The sequence below is a fragment of the Callorhinchus milii genome, unplaced genomic scaffold, assembly GCF_018977255.1.
Source record: "Callorhinchus milii isolate IMCB2004 unplaced genomic scaffold, IMCB_Cmil_1.0 Scaffold14, whole genome shotgun sequence".
Lineage (NCBI taxonomy): Eukaryota > Metazoa > Chordata > Chondrichthyes > Chimaeriformes > Callorhinchidae > Callorhinchus > Callorhinchus milii.
In genome coordinates, this window is record NW_024704755.1 from 10093095 (window position 1) to 10113120 (window position 20026).

A 20026-nucleotide genomic window follows, 5' to 3' on the forward strand; every position below is an offset into this window, starting at 1 on the left:
TAACCTAAGTTGTAAGTAAAGAGGTGAATTCAGTTTCTCAAAAATAAACTTTGAATTGAGTGTAAGTGGCTTGGTTTCTTAGTTGTGCCTAATGTCCTTGCATCTTGTGTTGTCCCAAGTTGGTTGCTTGTATACATGCATTTTAAAAAGAAATACATTGGACCCTTTTGTTCAGGTTGCTTCTGTGATTCCCTGCAGCAGTTTCTACTCACTTACCCACTGACATTGAGGTGCAGTGGTGAAAAACCTTTACTCAACTATTTATAGTTAGCATTTCATTTCCAGGGTGTATATCTTTTATAAAGGGGCTGCAGTAAAATGATACTGCTAAGATCTTTCTTTCCACAAGTAAAGTTCATTTTTAATTCAGAAGGCCTTCAAATTCCAATTGACGCACATTAAGTGAATTTTCTTCAGCGTGCTGGAGTCCTGGGCTGCCAGGGCTGAGATTGCTTTTAACTGTCAGTCTTCAGGATTTAGTCTTACCAGCTGATCTGCATGGTGACGCTATCAGCTGACCTAAAATAAACATCCAGGTCATTGAATGTCGAGTTTAACTCTGTTCTCTGGCCTCATTAAGCAGCGATTGTCTTCATAAACAAACTGAAGGGCAGAAAAACAAGGTCTGTGAGGATTTTGCTCACAATAGGGAATAGTTGCAATCAACTGTAATGTTGACCAAGTTTCACATGGCACAGGAATGTAATGCATATACCTTGTTGGGGTCAATTTGAAATTTACTGAGATTTTCTTTGTAACCTTGCCTTTTGAGAGTTGTAAACAGGGATGTTTTGTGTATATATAGTATTAGTACACAAATTGTAAACTTATAGTTTTAGGGATTGTGGCTTCTCAAAGAATTGGTAGACTGTGATTCTATAATAACGTATTCCAAAATACATGATTTTCCATGAAAGTGACATTTGTTAGTCCAAGTTAAACTTTTTGTAGTTTTCTTGTCCACCTTTTGTAATTATACATTGGTGCTGTGCTGTTTATGGAACTAAGTTTAAAATTGCTGTGTTCCACATGGTGGATTTCAAGTTTAGTTCAATCCATCACGACAGGTGCTAAGCCTGGCAAGCTTCTTCTTTGTAGTAGTGTCAGCTACAGTTGGTAGTACTCTTGCCTCTGTCAGTAGATTGTGCATTTGAGCTTAAAATAATGTCTTTGAACTCATAGTCCAGGTTAACGTTTTGGAACGTTTTGATGATGTGATAACGTGCTATATTAAATCTTAATGATTATTGTAATTAAGACATGAAATGTGAAGAGAGGCTCATACAAATTTTGTCTTCACACCTTCTAAAAGCCAATTACAGAGGAAAAGTGATCTAAATTTTAAAGTTTTAAATTTCTTGCCAGTTCTCACTGGATTAGTGCCTAGTGCACAGATCTTTTAGAAAAGGGAAGGGTTATTATAATTTGAGATTTTGGCAAGTTGCTTCATGTTATGACATGAAGTTTAGTTTCATGAGATTGATTTTTAGCAACCTTCACAGAAAATGAAGTGTGAAAGGTGATTTTGAGTAAAATATGTTCTAAATTGCTGAATTTTACTGGAAAATAGTACTTTTCTAAGATTTCAATATATAGGAGTACCCCACTATAGATTTTTATTTCCATTAATTTTTTTTAAAGAAAGACAACTGATGAGAATTTCCAATGTAAAATTTGGCAGCCTTAATGGAGAATAAGAACTCCGGAAAAAATGGAACAAGAAAACTCAAAACAACAAATCATTTAAACCACATAAAATATAAAACCTATGATTTATTTTCTCCCTTTCCCGCTCCCCCACCCCCCTGAATGGGTAAATATGAGCCAAACAGATCAGGAAGGACTTAGGACTGAATGATCCCAGAGTACCAGTGAGTGCATTCCAGTCACTCAGGATGCTGGCCTCCGAAGAATAAAAAAAGAGACAGAATTCATGCTACTGAATGCATTCCAGATCCTTTTCAATGTTCACTTGCTCTGAAATAAACTCCCAGCCATCCGTTCTCTGCAACAGTTCAGTCAATTATATTGAGAACGGGGAGTACCTAGGAGTGACAATCAAGCAATAAAAAGTGTGTGTTTATGTCTGTCTGTTCCAGAGATTTTTAAAAAAATCTTTTATATGCTTTTTGCACCAATGGTGGTTGTCTTCAGAATGATGATAGCCATCCTCTGTGTATATTGATGTCTGTGCTGAAACAACGCTTGTGTTGTAGTTATTGTAAATTTATTGACACCACAGCTCGTGAATAAGAAAATCGTGATGTATTGTATTTGAAATAAGCACAACTGTAATTAAGCAAGTTAGAAGAGGCCCGTGTTTGCTTATAGTTTTGTTTGGAGCCAGTGAGCAAACATATTTTTGAGTTCTGGGTTTGAATGAGGCTCCTGTTCTGGACTTAGTTTGAATAGGCTTGGCAGTCGACCCAGAAGGCTCTAGTATACTGCCTAATGGTGCAGAACCTTGTCTGCAGTGCTACTTTTGGCCTGGGTCTTTCCCACCTTCTGAATGGTGATGACAGTTAGAACACTGACGACGACGAGAAAGAAGAAAATAGCAAAACTGCACAACCACAACTTTAAGGAAAGGCTATTATTGGGGGATTATTGGCCCGGACACCGTCAGAAACTCCCTTCTCTTGATACGTCAGTGCCTACTGAAAAACTGGAGCAATGTGGCAAAGTGAATGTGGATTGTACTTTGGTCAAGGCTGTTCACCTGATAATGCACTCATCATGAGCAAAACAAGAGTTCTGAATTGCTGGACAGCAAGATGCCAAGTCTGCAGGGGGAAAGAAAACCCTGGTCTGCCAGCCTATTTTTAAGAAGTACTGTGTGAGTGCCTTCTGATTGACCCAGTGGGTAAAGGTACCATTGAACTATACAGTGCTGTGACTCTTGGTATTTGCTTGTGTTAGCTGATGTAAGCCAAGGCAGAGATCATGGCATGGAGTTGGCCTTAGTATCCCTTGATGAGGAAGGGAAAAATAAATCACCCAGGGTTCCCTCTCCTTATTTCTCCAGAAACCTCTGCTGCAAAGTGTGGGTAGTGGTGGGGGAAGGAGGGAAGATCGAGTCGCCTGTTGTCTAGCTTCACACATGTAGAACAGCCTCTTGGATAAATTGCTGTAAATCATGGGGAGGCTTAGACAACGCTTCCCCAGCAAGAGTTTGTTTGGCGCCTTCAGGAGAAGCGAGAAACCAGCACAAAAGCTTACTTTGAATGCGTTCTATGCGTGTGATTGTTAGAAACTGTAAACTTTTTTTAGGAACAGGCTTCCTACATATGGGAACAGAGTAATCATTGGCATTGGAATGTATTTACTGATTCCTTCTTACAGGCCCCAGCTGCACTCCCAACGTCGCTGGATGTTGTTAAATGTTCTGGTCTCAATCCAGCAGCCTGGTGTTGATTTTTTTTAAAAAAAACACACTGTCTAGGCTGTTCACATCCAGGCTAAATCTAGATTTATTTTGACAGGGGGAGGAGAGGATGAGAAGGGTGAGAGAGAGAGTTTTAGAACTGAAGATTCTGTGGACCATTTCTCAACTAAATTTGGTTTGCCGTTTGTTACTATATTGTTGGCTTTGACTTAGCTTGGATTTATTTCCCCTTAACCTTGGCTTAGACATTCTTGGGTGTTCACCCATGTCTGACTGCTAGATATTGACGGTGTGCTTGGCTTACTTCAGCGAGCTTGGCAACTTGGGATGTGCCAGGCCTGTTGATGCAAAACCCATGCCCAACGTTCAAGAATCGTATTACTGCAACATGATTGCTTCACTCGTTTCCACTCTGCTGTTATTCTTATCTATTTAATTTTTGTGATGCGTATTTCAGGTGAACCATGTAACCACACACGTGGACACCCTCTTCTATTCAAACGCCACCTTTATAGTGCTGTTGTCCAATTGACAACGGGTCAATGAGCAGTACTTCTGGTGCTGAAAGAAGAGCTGATTTCATGTGCCAAAAAAGTAGGCGGGATACTAAGCACTGCAGGTCATTGTTGCTTCTTGCACAGCAGTTGACAATAGACATACTTCCTGTGCATATTGTGCAAACCGCAGGAAGTCATGTCAGCGCCGACCTGATGATTTGGAAGTTCACCATATTTTACCGAGGGAAGCTGGCTTCATCAGCCAGGTGCAGTTTGTAACAGTCTTATCTCTTGAGTCAGAAAGTTGTGTTTTGAAGCTCAACGTTGAGACTTTGAACAAACTCAGAGTCTGGTCTGACACACCAGTGAAGTTTGTTGGCGGGGGCACCTGCATTGTCTTGAGGTTCTGTCCTTCGGATATCATGTTAAACTGAGATCCCACCCAGTGTAGATCATTTCTGCAGATAGTGATGTCCCTACGCATCCAATAAGAGTGCTATATCAGCATACTCGAATTAATTTGCTTGGGAGTATTTGCATGTTTGAGCTTAAGATATCTCGAGCGCTGCACAATGCAAGTGGTAAAGGCCTCGATGGAAAGATAAATGGGAAGAGGTGGTGAAGGGGTGGAACTTGAGTTTAAGATTATTTGTCAGCAAATTTGGTATGATTTGCAACATTGTGAAATAAATTGAAAGCCGACTACTGTGATCGTGCAAATGAACAAACCCAAATTTAGCTGCAAAATGCCTAGGTGCTTTAACTTTAAACAGGCCCTATATTATGACATTTATGACATTTATGTCATTATGACAAATGAGATTGGTTCCAAGAAAACAGGAAATGGGTTGGATTTTGAATTCTGTGCCTTGATAAAGAACTGAATGATTAGCATGTTTTTTTACTAGAAAGGAAATTGGCTGAAAAGGCTAATTTTGGAATAGGTGAGTAGTCGCTGCAAGTGTAAAACTGAAAACTTTTCACGGTGAAGAGGCCAAGTGGTTTTAAACCAAAACAATGCACACATTCTGATGCTTGCTTCAAATTAATTACAGTATATGCCTAAATTTAAGAACAATTTAACGCTTGTTATTGATGGAAAGTTTAGGAATTTAGTCTGCATTCTAGCTTTTTATAAACTTGCTGTGTTAGCTGTCAAATATGTCACGCATTGAGGATGTTAAAAGAGAAACTGCAAAGTCGCTGAAAACCTAATCCTCTTATCAGCCCACTTTTCTGCTAGCAGTGGCTAGACAGTTATGTCCAATAGCTGTGAGCATTGTTTATTTAGTACATCAAAGCACATTGGTAGATATTTTGTTTTCATAAAGCTATAGCCATTTGTAGGGGAGAGCACAGTACAGTACAACATTTCCTTATTCAGTACAAGTGTTGTTTGAATGCACTGTGAATAAGGACTGTCCCATGTTAACTGTAGTACCACTTTGACCCTCTTGGGTGATCTCATGTCACCAAGATTTGATTCAGTATATGTGATAAGGCATTTTATCAAATGTAAGGATCATTATGATCTGTAGTGTCATGCTCTTGACAGTTTTTCTTTACTGAGAGCCCTAGGTGAAAGGCCAAAAACCATCATGGTGTCAGATACTATCAAGGCTGTAAAGATTTGGAGAGAGGGTGCGATAAGTCCTGTAATTATTCCGTGGAACACCAGTATTTAGCAGCCTGCAAGTTGTTGGAGAAGGCAAAGTGAAGAATTAGTCTTTGAAGAACTCTGAAGGAATGAGTTAGAGCAGGAGAGAATTCTATGAATTTTATTTATGACTGATTTTTTAAAAAAAAAATTGTGTTTTATTGCAGATAGCAGAAGTAGTGTGAAATATTTGATACAAAATGAGGTAGGAATAGTTCATTAAAATCATCTGTTTGAGTCATTTAAACCTTTTTTGTTTGCTTTCACTGACAGCTGGTATGTCAGGCTTGTTCTGAGTGTTAGGCATTTGACCTGCTGGTAATTGTCGTTTAAAATAGAACTTTTCACCATTTAGATTTGGGTTTTAAACTTTAAATCAATTTAAAATGTATTAACGTTCGTTCTTCTGACCTCCTTGAGTGCTTTCCCTGTATTTTTTTTATTGAACCCTTAACCAAACCGGCCCAAAGTTTGGCCGATTTGGTTACAGGTCCAACAAAATAAATAAAGTTTTTAACCACAAACCAAAGTTATATAACCTGGATTGATGTGGTGGTAAAAATCAGGCAGTGATACAAGATTGTCAGTTTTCAAATCTACTGATTCTCCAGTCTTGTACTCTGACGCTAAGGTATCCGATTGAGTATTCAATGGCAGTTTCCTTCTTAACTTCAAACAATTTTTTGCGTACCTGCCTCCAGTTTTGTAACAGTTCACATGATAAGCACTCGATCAAAGCAAACCGATAAAACATTGCTTCCACAGCATCCTGATTCAAAGCAAATGTAAATGTTATTGCTACCCCAATTATAGAGATGTTTGCATTGAATAAAACGAGCATTGCAGTGTTCGAATCCTGACTAACATCTTGCTTTAGGGATGATTCAGGGATACTGCAGCATCGAGATGTGGATCTGAACACACAATCCTCTGCACAGTGAGCTTTGTGTTTCCAGCATTTGACCATGGGTGTTTAGCCGAGTGGAGATCAGACACTTTGCCATAAATGGAAATGGATGGGAGAAAGCTGCTTATTTTAATATATAGTAGTTCTATTTTAATAGGACTTTAGAGTGCAGAAGAAGTGCCATTCGGCTCCTTGTGTCTGTGCTGGCTCTTTGGATGAGCAATCCATTGAGTCCCACTTACCTTTAAATTACTTGTATAAAGACGTGTTGATCTCTGACCTTGCTCAGGGTCAAGATGTGCATTTCCATTAGTGACCATTAAATCAAGAATAGGAATCTTGGCAGAAATATTTCTTTCCTTTCTGTCTATCCATCCTCACCACTCCATACCTTCCTCTGGTTTATTGAAGCTGAATGTAGCCTGCAATACTACCCCAACAAAGACTTGCCAGCTCACCACACCGAGCAATGTGGTGGAACCTTTGGTTCCTTGAACCATCTGACATTATTGAGTCTCGTTTTATTCACCGCATTTATTTCTGATGGTGACTGACCGGCAAAGAGGCTACCATGCCTGGTGTGCAATAATTTGGAAAACACGTACTTAATCCACAACTGTCTGTGGGACTGTGCGCAATTGGCTGCCGTGTTTCGTCCACAAAATATACAGTCAATTTACTTTGCAGTGTATTCTGTGAAGCGCTTTGAGACGTTTCGAAGACCTGTATCAAATGCATGGATTATTATTTTATTATAATTGTTGAATTTTTTAAAAAAATTGTGATCAGCAATTGAATACATAAAATAATTACATATTATATTTACTTGTTTTTTAAAAAGAAATGCATAAAACCTGAGGATAGTAATGATAAAATTGTTGGATGTGCTTGAATTTGTTGATGTTTTACTAAGGGAATTTTCTGGTGAAACTTCACGTATCACTTGTTGCCCCTCAGATGATCAGAATGTTTCCTATTCTGGAGCTTTACTGGTCGTGAATGAACACGATTATCTGGCGCTTTGGTTACACTTTGCCTTCCAGAACCATTACTTAGAATACTGTAATTGACCTTAAACAATGGAGCTCATGTGTCCTTGAGTAGGTTTTGTGGGAACAAAGCTTTAAACTGTTCGTGTTAGTGATTTTAACTCTGCAGAAAATTTTGAGATGTCTTGCGTTGTGTATTGCGCTTTACTTTTTAAGAATGTAGAATTTCTGTTTGGGGGATTTTTCGCTTGAATTTTCATTTGCCCCCAGATACTTATTAATCTTGATGCATTCATGACTACAATTGAGTATTATTTATTAAAAGTGAAAAATTCTGGAAACAGAAATACTTTGTGAGCATTTTTCACTTGATCCTTGCACTGTTTATGTACAGTACAGGCTTTCTATTTATAACAGATATTTTTATTTATGTTATTTTTGCAAAGACAAAGTTATGGAACTCTAAATTCTTCTCATGTGAGAGTGTTTAACATCATTTATCAAGGACGAGGGTACAAAGGAAAAACGTGGTTTAAAGAGCAAGCTTCATGTGTTGCAAAATTAAGGTTTTTTGATTCAAACCTTTGGGTTAGCAGAAACACCTACTAATTGTGACAGCTTTTGTTGTGGCAACACATCAAACATTAGGATTGATCATATGTCATTTCCAATATGTGGAAGTTAAATAAATTTTAATGTCCATTGTGTGATTGCTTAATTACATTTTAAAGTTGAGTATTAAATTCAGAACTGTACTAAACTATTCTTCCTCATTAAAAGAGAAGGGAAGTTGCATGATATATTGTGTAGTGTTAGAATTTCTGAAATATCTTAAGTTACAAGAGTGTGTGTGAAGGAATGTCTGTGCACAACTGGCCATTATTTTCTCGTTTCCCTGAGTGGTATAAGGCTCATGGATAGTACAACATTTGATTCACTCACTAGCAAGTGATATTTACTGATCAAGTGAATAGTGCTCCAAAAATTATTTCCTTCAACCTGTGGGAATGTGCACAGCCTGTGCTCCCACTTCCTCTACAATGGTATGGCCAAGATTAGGAACTCTGCCTTTTCATATATGTATCAAGGTACCCGCTTATCCATCGTTCAGGAAAATAGTGGCATTTGTGTGCAAAGCAACATCTTTCACCTCTGTGTACAATTTTTTTTTGGGAAACAATCCAGTGAAACTGAAATTACCCACATTGAGCTCAACTTAAAACTAAATTGAACCAACTTAAACATTCACAAGTTGGATCTCTAAACGTGCTTATTGAACCTCCCTCAAATACATGAAGACTTGGCTTGAGTTTATGTAGTGATCGATACACATCTCAAGTGCATTTTTTGTATATGGCCAAGAGAACAAAGTTAAATTTAAAATATGTAATTGAGAACATTATTTCAGGAGATGAGTTTCAGAACATTTGAGGCCAAGGTTGTGGCTTGCAGTCATCAAGGAATAGTGACAGGATAAGAATTTGGTTCCAAACTGCAGTTGTAAGGGGGATTAAAATTGGTAAATTCAGGCCTGAAGTTGCTCTGTAGGAAGACGATCTTTTTGAGTGAAACTTTTCACGCTTCCTTTTTTGGGGCATTTGTCAAAAGATTGAGAAAGACATTCTGTAAAAAGTGAAAGTTAAAGCAACAATCCTCAGGTATCTCTGCCAACTGTTTATTTTTCATGTGTCACCCCTCCCCGCAAGCCAGCTTTGGGATGCTGTTTGACCGTGGGAATGAGCTTGATCACCTGGTGTACATTTGCAGCAGGGGCCACTGGATTCAGGAGTAGAAGTCAATTACAGAAATGTCCTTACGCTCCTCATCATTGGCTATAATCAACTAACTTGACACAGAGTAAGAATCAAAACTGGGATTTTCTTCTCTGGCACATTTGAGCAACCCATCATTCATTTCCCTACTAATCCATTGGGAAGGCTTGTAAACTACCTTCTGAATGAGTGATATTCCATTAACCTGGAAATGTAAAGTCTTGAACTTCAGGTGTTTACATTTCCAGTTGTATTACGACTATCCATTTTGACAAGAATTATAAGAACTAATCGCTTTCAATTGATGCTTCATTCTCATTTTTCTTTTTCAAAGCATTGCATTCCAACAACAAAAATGTTCTCTTCCTATCCCCCGAATTTCCATTGAAAAAACAAAAACACAAGTTCTGTCAATCTCTCCTGTTTTGCGTTGTCAATTCATAATATATTGGCAGCATTTTTCCACAAGATATAGGAATATCAGCCATTTTAGTTTTACAAGTCAGAAGTTGCATCAGTAACAGGAATGTACATCTTGGGATTGTTTTAGCTTTAGAACTGTGTAGCATCTTATCGTATACAAACTGCAGCAAAGGAAGTGGCAATTTGGCCACTTGAGACTACGCTTTCTCTCTGAGAATGATCAATGAAATTAGTTCCACAGCTAGTGATTCTAGTCGCACATCCATGCGTTGGCCATTGTAACTCAATAACTAGTGTTTTTAGGGTTCCCTCCAAGTTGGGTTTATTTAACCCAACTTGGAGGGACTGAGATAGATAGATTTCTTATTGCAAAAGGGATTAAGGTATATGGGGATAAGGCAGGGTCAGGTTATTAGCTGGAGTTAGGTTAGAAGATCAGCCATGATTGAATGGCGGGGCAGGCTCGAAGGGCCGAATGGTCTACTCCTGCTCCTACATGTTATGTTAAGGAGCACTCTTCAAAATCATACAGACATATGAAGGCGTTAGAAGATTATTTCTAATACAGGTTGGATTTGTGTCGTGTGAAATATAGTTTATTGAATATATGGTTTCAGGGAATTCAGTGTGTAGGTTGCAATGCTCGAAAATTTCACTTTTCAAATTTATCTAATAATCCTTTTATTTTCCCCCCCTCCTTTCCCCAAAGGGACTTTCTAGCGACTGCATGACACCAAGGTGTCTGCGTGACCAAGTGGATTGAATGCAACGATGCAGTGGATTTGTTACTGAATGCTTTTAGAAGTTGCAAAACATCCCCATCGCAGACCGGCTGAGGTAAGCTCACACAAAGTGAACTGTTGGTCGGTCTAAGAGTGTAGATGTCTCAGGATGACTGATCCTATCATGGATTTTTTGGATGACGCCAATCTTTTTGGTGGAGGTTTGGAAGGCCTGACGGATGACAGCTTTTCACAAACGGGGTCAGTTTCATTGGTGGATGAGCTGAACCTGAGTGCAGATTTTGAACCTTTGCAGGTTGAGTCTCTGCACCATGTATCGGAAACACAGAAACCAGAGAAACTTAACTTCGAACCATTACAAACATTTGATTCATTGAAACTTCATCCAGTGAATCAGCCTTTTAACCTGGTGGGTGGCAGTACTGAAAGTAATGTCCTTTCCCCACATTCCCAGTTTCACTGTTCACCTGACCATCAGCCAAACCAGGCAAATGGGTTATTCCCATCTGGCCACAATGATAATACCGGACAAACATTTGTGGACGGAAGCCCAATGTGGGGTCACCAAAGCCCTATTTCAAATCAAAACGGATCGCCGTTCCACACACTGCAAGGACATTCTCAGTCTATGCAACAGATGACGCCTTTTTTAACTCGCCATGATTTTGCACCGCATCAGTCCAGTTCACAGCAGCAACCGCCTGCACCAGTGCAGTCTCAACCGAATATGAACCATTTTGCCACGGGACAGAAATCTCTAAATCAAGGCAATCAATTCATGGGTGTCCACGGTTCAACGTCATCGTGTATGACTCACATAGGCCAACCGACTGCAGCTGTGAGTACATCCATCCAACAGCATCCAGTTACAGTACAACAGTTTAACCAGCCAACAACAGCAACAGCCCTGCCTGTGAATTCAGTTCGCTCTGTTAGATTCACTGGTAGTGCCAGCCACCCTGGATTACATCAGAGCGTGAACTTTTCAGGGCCATCCCAAGACATGACTCCTTGCTCAATCAACAGTTCAAACCAGTTTACTTCTCAGTATTCCTTTCCTAATAACAACCTAGCTAATGGCAACAATCTGACGTCCACTACAATGCTTTCTACTCATCGGATATCCCAGACTATGCCTTGCTTCCCAGCGAGTGATCTGTTCACGGTGGCAGCGGGCACCAACCAGGAGGCAGTTCAACATATGCTCAATCCCAACAGTCCTGCTAAACAAAGCGTTCTTCAGCCTATGCATTCTGTAAGCACTCAGGGAAACTTTAGTCCTTCAAGTGTGTCCTCGGTTCAGACTGGCGTACCGATAACAACTAGCCCTGCTTCTCAGGTGAAGCTTCCTAATGCGCCGACACAAAGGAAACCCACGACTAGCTTTTTATCTCTTCAAGGAAATGCACACCAGCAGTCGCAGGCTCGCTCGGGACTGAATCCGGAACACGTTTTTCAGAAGCAACTATTGACGGCGTTTGGTAGTTCCAGCCTTAGCCAGGGGGAGTCCGTGCCTGTCCGGAGGTCGGTGGCCCCTCTGCAGCTGCTTCCAAATGTGCAACAGGAGATGGTTGTCCAGCAGCAAATGCGACCAGAGGCAGTTTCTGCCACCCGGGCCCTGTCTCAGCAATGGCAACTGTCTGCGACTCGTCAGCCTCAGCGGATGAAGGGTTCCATGCAGATGGTCTTACAGCGGCAGGTTTGTAACTGAAGACTCAACAATTCTGATCCATATTAACTCCTTCCCCACCTCCCCCCCCACCCCCCTCCCCATAAGTTTTTTTTGTGCTTTCAGCATTATTCGTCTCCAGTAAGTTGTTCAGAGAAAACATTTTAATTGTGTTGAGATCATTTACACTCCACTTTATTTTAATGCTGCCACCCTAGATAAGGAGAGGACTTTCTGTCAGAATACTTAACTGCTGAGAATAAAAGATGGAATTTAACCACATAACTTGTGAACGATCACTTGGGCAGATTATCTTACAGGACAGATATTTCTAATATGAAGGTGCATTGCTGTCTTATGTGTATATGATTGTCCGTGAGCTGTATTGTTTCCGTTTCTTCTTTGGAAATTGTGGAGCAGAAAATGATTGCTTCCCTTCCTCCCCCTGCCCAGATTAAAAGCATCCGAGCTGAACATGTAAGAGGAATTGTGCTGAGAACAGTACCAAAACACACACTGAAATGCACAGTTGAAGTCTAATGCACAATTGCTGTGCAGTAATATTGTTCTTGAATCGAGAATTCTACTTATAGTTTTGAAAGCAACAATTCAAGATAGCATATTGTGGAAGATTTCCACAATTCATCAAGTGGATCTAAACACAATGCTGAGGGCACATCTTACACAAACTTGATTACATTTCTTGGGTGCTAGGTTTCCTTAGGTAGAATTAGGGATTGCGTTGATTTCATTTAAAATGCCAAACGTTTCACATTTTGGAGGATGGTTTCAACATTATGCCCACAATCAATAATTCTGTACAGATCAAATAAATGGAAGCTAGTTTGGTTATTTTGGATTGGCACGCTTGTATTGCAGGGAAAATTATATTAGAAACGGAGGATGGGTTGGAAGAAACTCCTATAATAGTCAGTTTTTCTGTTCAAGATCACTTCAAGATCGAAGAAATTAGTTTCATATTATTTTGCTTCTCGATATAGTACAAATACCTTGCATCCCTGCTTCCTAATTGGACAGTAAGGAGCTTTTCCCTTTGTGGAATGGTTAAGAGAGTAAGGGTTGAGCACTTGACATTTTGCTGATGCTATGAACCAAAAGAGTTAATCCAATGAGTGGGTTGAGATTTACAGTTGCTTGTATGAAGTATTAATAGCAGTTGAAATTACTCAGTGTGGCTTAGTTGACTTTGGATGAAAATATAGCTGATGGGAATGCATTTTAAATGTCACTGGAGTGAGAGGATGACCAAAGGAGTTTAAGGGTTCTAGAAAGATCAATCATTAAAAGTTTTTTGCACCTGCAAACTAATCAAAATGACTAATTGGATGTTGGCTCTTATTACGGAAATTATAGAATAAAAGGAAGGAACTACTGCTGCTATTATACAGAACTCAAGTCAGCCTTTCTCTGGAGTATTTGTGTTTGGTCGTGAGGTCACCTCAACTTAGGAAGGATACATTGACAGTGGTGGAGGTTCAGCGAAGATTTAAGGAAGAAAGAACATGATAAAGTGGGTTATATTCCTCCACGAACATTAATGTTCTTATAATTTGAAGTTTTCCCTTAATCATCCAAACGATTCTAATATTATCAAATGTGTTCCTTTGAGAATACCATTTGTTTGCAAGTAGTCGCTCTACTTTAAAATTCCTGTTTGCCTTGAGTACAGAGATGAAAGTTTGAAAGGTGATTGTTCCCATGTGTGATACTCTTAACAAAATTCAGATTCATGTTTTTTTAAAATTCTCCAATTGCCTGTAGATTAGGCAGTGACTAAGGCATACAACAACAACAACACAGCAACAACAAAATTACATTTATATTGCGCCTTTCACATCGGGAGGACGTCCCAAGGCGCTGAAGGTTATGCAACACTTTTGACTCCAACCAGATATTAAAATATGCACGATGAACAATTTAAACACATCAGTCTTTAACTTGCTGGGTGTAGCTCTATTTGTACATGAGGATTGGGCTGTTTTTTCTCCAGTCTAATCATTGATGCGAGGTGCTCCAGTTGTGTTATCTTCCCAGTTTTTTTTTAATTGAGTGAATGTTGTGCTTATCAATTTGAAGGATGAGGAATAGAATTATTTTTTTCCAACTTCTGACAACCGATGTCTGCATCGAGTGTTCGTTCCTAGGTTGTGCGTAGCACAGCCTGCTGCAAAAGGAGCTTTCCCTTGGCTCAGTGATGTTTCTCAACCATAACATAGCAATATGAATCACTCCTCTTCCCACACCAGCCTTCCTTCCTTGAGGCCTTTCCGGGTGAGATTGCTGTCGGAGCCAGTTTTGTTCCAGGGCATTCTTGGCACGTGTTCATCAAGACACTTCATTTAAACCCATTTAAAGTGGTGCAGTTCTTTTTTGGAGGGCTGTTGTGTCTTGGTGATAGAGCTGAACTCCCAAATGTAATTTTATGTTGTTGCTGGTGCTTTTGTAGTCTTCAGTGTGACATCTCCCTGCTGCTCATTGAATTTCAGAGTGAAATGCAGGGAATGGAAAGTGAAACATTAACATGTTTCATCAGGTTCAAAACTCCACGGGCTTATGGGTTCAAAGGTAGGCAAGTCATTTCCAAGGCATGTAAAAACTGGCAAAGAGGGGACAAAAGCAGCAATAAGAAGGAGCCTTTGTGTCCAGTCTTGAAGAATGACCACTGAAACAAAGTACAGTAAAGCTTCTTGTTTCTGTTTAGCTGGATTCTAACATGAGTCATTGAAAACAGGAGAGAATTTTAAAGGTGTGTGGCGGGGGGGAGAAGGGGGAGATTTTTGATGCATGCTGATGGTGCTCACAAAGCTTAAATATCATGGCGTAGTATTAAAATTTACTCTAAAATCTATTCAATTGAATAGAATCAAAATGCCAATAATTTTTATTTTTTTAAGCAAATCAGGATATAATAAATAGTAGATGATTCAAAAGGAGCTTTAATTTCGACTGCAAGGGAAGGAAACTCATGGTGTTATACAAATGTAATTTATTCTTGTTGCTATCTCGCTGCACTACATTGCTACAGAAAGGTGAAAAAAATCCCAGATTACAGCAGTTAGCAATTTCAGCGCAGCATTTGTAACTTCAAAGTGAGAAAGAATGGGAAAACAATAAACAGTTCAACAAAGTGTAAGCGCTTGCAAAATGGAAGTAGTATTGAACAAAAAGCCATGAAGCCAAGTGGCTACTGATTAATGAAATTGGAGGCTTAATTTAAGGGAATTGTCATGATATTTAGTTACAAATTGACTGCCGCATTCGCCTAAACAGTCACTACATTTTACAGTAATTCCTGTAAAGTGTAGTGACTGTTTAGGCGAAGAAGCACTTTTAGATGTCTTGATGCCATGATAAGGCGTTACTGTATATCAAGTAAACAAGTATTATTGTGAATAATTCTGTACCCATTCTGCTTTTCTTGCATTAAGCTATTCAATGTACTTTAGACCTGGATCTGTTAGTTATGAAATTGTTTTTGTTTCATCATTTGCCAGGCTTTGATTGTGTATCGAGATTGTGTGTGCTTTTTCTTCTGAAGACACAATCAGAGTTCGTTCATGGCTTGTGCGTAGCACAGCCTGCTACAAAAGGAGCTTCAGTGACAGGGTTAAATGTTTGTTTGGACTGTTGCTCTCGTTGATGTCTGTGTGGGCTGACTGTTGAACCTTTTTTCCCCCAGTTGTCTTGAGTTGGCAGACTGCATTAGCCAGGTCTTGCTTTCAGTTTTGTTAGCAGTGTTTGCGTGACTTTGCGTCAAACACACACCCATTGTATTTCCTCCTCAGGAAACCGCCTGTCCAGCGACTGAAGATTTCTGCAACTGCTCTTGAGCCTGTATCTGAGCACTTTATGGCAGACAATTTCTAAACGTGTTGCCTGTCTGACTGCCTTGCCGTATTTCAGGGCAATAAGGCTGATTCATGACGCACAGTTGCCAATTAATTTGAGTAAAGATTTGATTTTGTTTTAAAATCCTTTTGAATCGTGAGTCTGAAAAAATGTACTGTACTATTCTGGGTGGTGCACTGCAATCAGGAAAGCTTTGTGAATTTATAATAATTATCCCTTGCATTTGATATAGTGCCTTATCATGTTGTTGAGACGTCTCAAAACGCTTCACAGAATATACTTTAAATTGAATTGACTGTATATTTTGTGGGCGAAAATGCAGCAGCCAGTTGCATACAGCAGATTTCATGTTTTCCAAGTACAAGTGGTTTTCAAGGTGACAGCCAGTCACCAGCGGAGAAAGATGCAACAATCTGAAATGTAATATGGTTAATTCAATACAACGTACAAAAGATGAGGCCTTTACATTACCGGCAAGACCACATTTTGAGAATTGTGGGCAATCTTTGTTGAACTGCAAGAGAACATTGATGAGTTAAAGACTGTTCGGAGCAGACTGACTTGATTAATTGCAGAACTTAGGGCTCTTAACTATGAGCAGACGAATTGCTCAACTTTTTTTACACCGTTGCTGAGAATGAGATTGAAACGGGGACACGATCCAGTACTTGTGAGACATAGATGGTGCAGATGCTTGCAGACTATTTGATTTGAACCAGTGATGGCCAATCTTTTTTGGTCGGCCGACAAAATAAATGTTCTTTATTTATCTAGAAAAACCTAAAAACACAAGACCGATCGAACACGGACATACCTAGTTCGAATGTTCGGGGGTGGCATGGGGGTTCTTCATGATGGCGCGGAACCAGCAGTAGTTTGGCTAGGACTGACTTGGGCTGTGAGAGCAGAACTGAAGAACGTAAATTTAAAATTAAAAAAAAACCTCAAGCAAGAGTAGAGATTAAAAGGATTCTCTCCCTCCCCTCCCCCCAACAAAAACCTGCATATGTGGAACAGATGCCCAACAAAGAAGCTGGTTATATCAAAAACCTTTATAAGCATCTGATTGAAACAGCATTAGAGATTAAGGGACATGGGGAACTCAAGATGAGAAAACACTCCAAGGGAAGTAAGGGTTTCTGTGCTGTGGAAAGCATGTTCCTGTGGAGGGAAGCATGCCAGAGAAGAATAATGGATGTGGAAATAGATAAATATTTTGAGTATTTTGCTTGCTTATCTTGAGGATCAGAGAGGCCGTGGCCTCTTCTTGTCGTTCCATGCTTTCTTATGCTCTCAAATGGGTTGCATTGTTTCATTCTAGAACTTCACTGGCCAGCATTGTGTCTGCCAAATACAAAAAAAAAACTTTTTTCCACTAAAACGTAAGCCTTTTGTACACTTCTTTCATTTCGATTTAATTCCAATCCGATTCAAAATGCTCAACATTTATACACGTAGCAGGCAGTAAATCTACATACTGAATGAAGTCTGATGAGGATCAATGCAAAAAACAAGAGAAACAAAAAATGCAGATATGCTTAAAACATTGGATTCTTAACATAGAGCGCTGAACTTGAAACCAAGTCTTGACACTTAATTGAACATCACCTACAGGACATGTTTGATAGTCTTGACTAGGTCATGTGGAAAAGGGAAGGGAGATGATAGCCAGATGAGAGATTTGTTTTCCCAGCATTGTTTGAGCAGCCCGCCAGGTAGGTCTTCTGTAGAACGATTCATGGGTAGATCTGCTTCCTTAACAAAGGGGTGGAAGGAATAGTCCAAACGTGGGATTTGACTTGGAGACAGAAATTGGGACAATTTATTTTGAAAACGAATTTCAAACAATAAAGTGGTGGAAACCGATTCAATAACAACTTTCAAAAGGGAATTAGATAGGTACTTGAAAAGGAAACATTTGCAGGGTTATGGGGAAAGAGCAGGGGGAACGAGCAGGGGAGTGGGACTAATTGGGTAGCTCTTCCAAAGAGCCAGCACAGGCACAGTGGGCGTAATGGCTTCCTTCTGTACTGTAATATTCCTTGGTTCTATGAAAAAAGAGTCACTTTAGACCGTTTTGAGAAAGATAGCTAGTATTATTTCCAGTGATTTCAATCTTTTTTAAAAAATCAGCCAAATTCTTTGGGCGGCAGGTTAACTTCAAATGTACATTGATGCAAAGGTATCTGTGTGTGTGTTTGTGTGTGTGTAATGGTGCTTCTAGATTTAATTATAGAATAAGGCCTTATACTGTAGACACCCAAACACCTCTTATGATTTTTGCCTGTTTTTTCTTCTGGCCTTTCCAGTTCAATACAGTGCATCAGAGCAAATGGTGGTTCTGGCAGATGGCAACCAGTTCAGCCTACTGTAACTGTTCAGTAACTGCTCAAGCGGTCCTTCTGTGTCATTCGTATAGTTTGTTTTGCCTGGTTTCGTATGTGGCTGGGAGGAGTCTTGTATAACATGCCTGTCAATCAAATAGCAGAGTAGCTGCGGTTCGGTCGTTTGCCTTTTAAAACAGTTTTTTAAATGTATGTGGCTAGGAGGAGTCTTGTATAACATGCCTGTCAATCAAATAGCAGACTAGCTGCGGTTCGGTCGTTTGACTTTTAAAACAGTTTTTTTAAAACTACCCGCCCTTCACCCCTACTGATCCTAACCGCCAGCTCAGGTGCAGATTCCTTACCGTCCAGCACCTTGGGATGTCCTCCTGATGTGGAAGGCGCTTTACAAATGTAGTCTGTTGTTTTGGTCTGGCTCTAAAAGGACACAAAAACGGCAATTATCAAATGCTCCATTCGGCAGCTATTAATGTGCCATAATGGTAATTATTAGTGTTCTTTGATTTGAAAATGGGGATGGTGCTGTAGCCTGTTTTTTAAAAAAATTGCAGTGAGGTAGTTGTGTGAGTTATTGCTTTCGAAGCTATTGCGATGTGCAGACTATTATTAATGATGGGGTGGGGCCAGACTGGAAGATAAAATATCAACTTTTTTTTTTAAAAACAGAAGTCTCAATGATGAATATGTAGCCTTGAGAGTAAGGTTATCTCTGAACGCTAATAGCCATGGTATAGTATATTAAAAAATGACATTATTAGAACCTGCACACGCACCCAATAAGCTAAGAACTCAACAAAGTAACGCTATTGGGTTAGTCTGAACGTGACCTAAATTGATCCTGAATCGCTATTAGTTCAAATTCAGCCATTTTTCATTGGGTGAACAATTATTACCATGTCTTTATTTTCTGGCAGATCATCCCAATGCCATACATTAGCAGATGGTGGTAAGGTGTGAATGTCTTGCTTCATTATCTTTTGGGTTTTACCATGGAACACTAATTGAAAAGATTTCTCTTTGTGAAGAAATAGGCAAACCCTTCTTTCCCATGAGTTAATGCAGCCTGAAGATGATCAGGATAGCCCTCATTTAGATTTAGACTGACAGGATTCAGGTGTTTCTTGCTATTTGAAACAAACCAATTTGAGATGTTGATGAGCCCATGGACTGTAAACTCATTCATATCTCGAGGTGTGGTAAACGCATTGCACATTATGCAGTAATGACTGTATGGTTCACTATATTGACACGCCAGATGCTGTATAATTTTAATGCTGTTTATGATGGCAGATGAAGCTCTTGTTTGAATGCACCCTCTGTTCAGTAATAAAACATCAGTATATTTTTATTTTCTGGGTGGCATGGGGACGCCTGTGTGAACTTCTCAATCGCATTGATTGGGCTGTGGCCACTGCAGTGATGAAAGCCAGCACTATATCTTGAGGTCTCGTCCTGCACCCTGGAAGCATCTGCTACATGTTAGTGAAGCAGACAGCTGCATGTAGCCTTGGCAGTCATCTCATTCATTTAATATGTCTAAGATTGTGTTGCAAGCATGTTTCTATGCAGGAAAATGGTCACGTTTTTCAACTCAACAGGAAAAAGCATCAAGCGCAGGCTGTGTGCACTGTTCCACCTCATTAAAAGCATGCTCTCAGTGTTCTTTTACGAATGGAGCTGACTGCATTGTGTCTTGGTGTATTTTACTGTATTGTTTGCCTTGGTAAAGGATCAGAATTGCCATTTTTGCACAAGTTTTTTTTTAAAAA

The 20026-nt window shown here is 39.6% G+C and overlaps 1 protein-coding gene across 1 annotated transcript in view; it reads left to right on the plus strand.

Annotated features, from left to right (window-relative positions):
• chd9 (chromodomain helicase DNA binding protein 9) overlaps positions 1-20026 on the plus strand; it is a 97344-nt gene that overhangs the window by 8192 nt on the left and 69126 nt on the right. Inside the window, 2 exon segments of the mRNA XM_042340366.1 lie at positions 10340-10467; positions 10669-12072. Coding sequence (XP_042196300.1) covers positions 10423-10467; positions 10669-12072 — 1449 coding nt within the window. The 5' untranslated portion in view covers positions 10340-10422.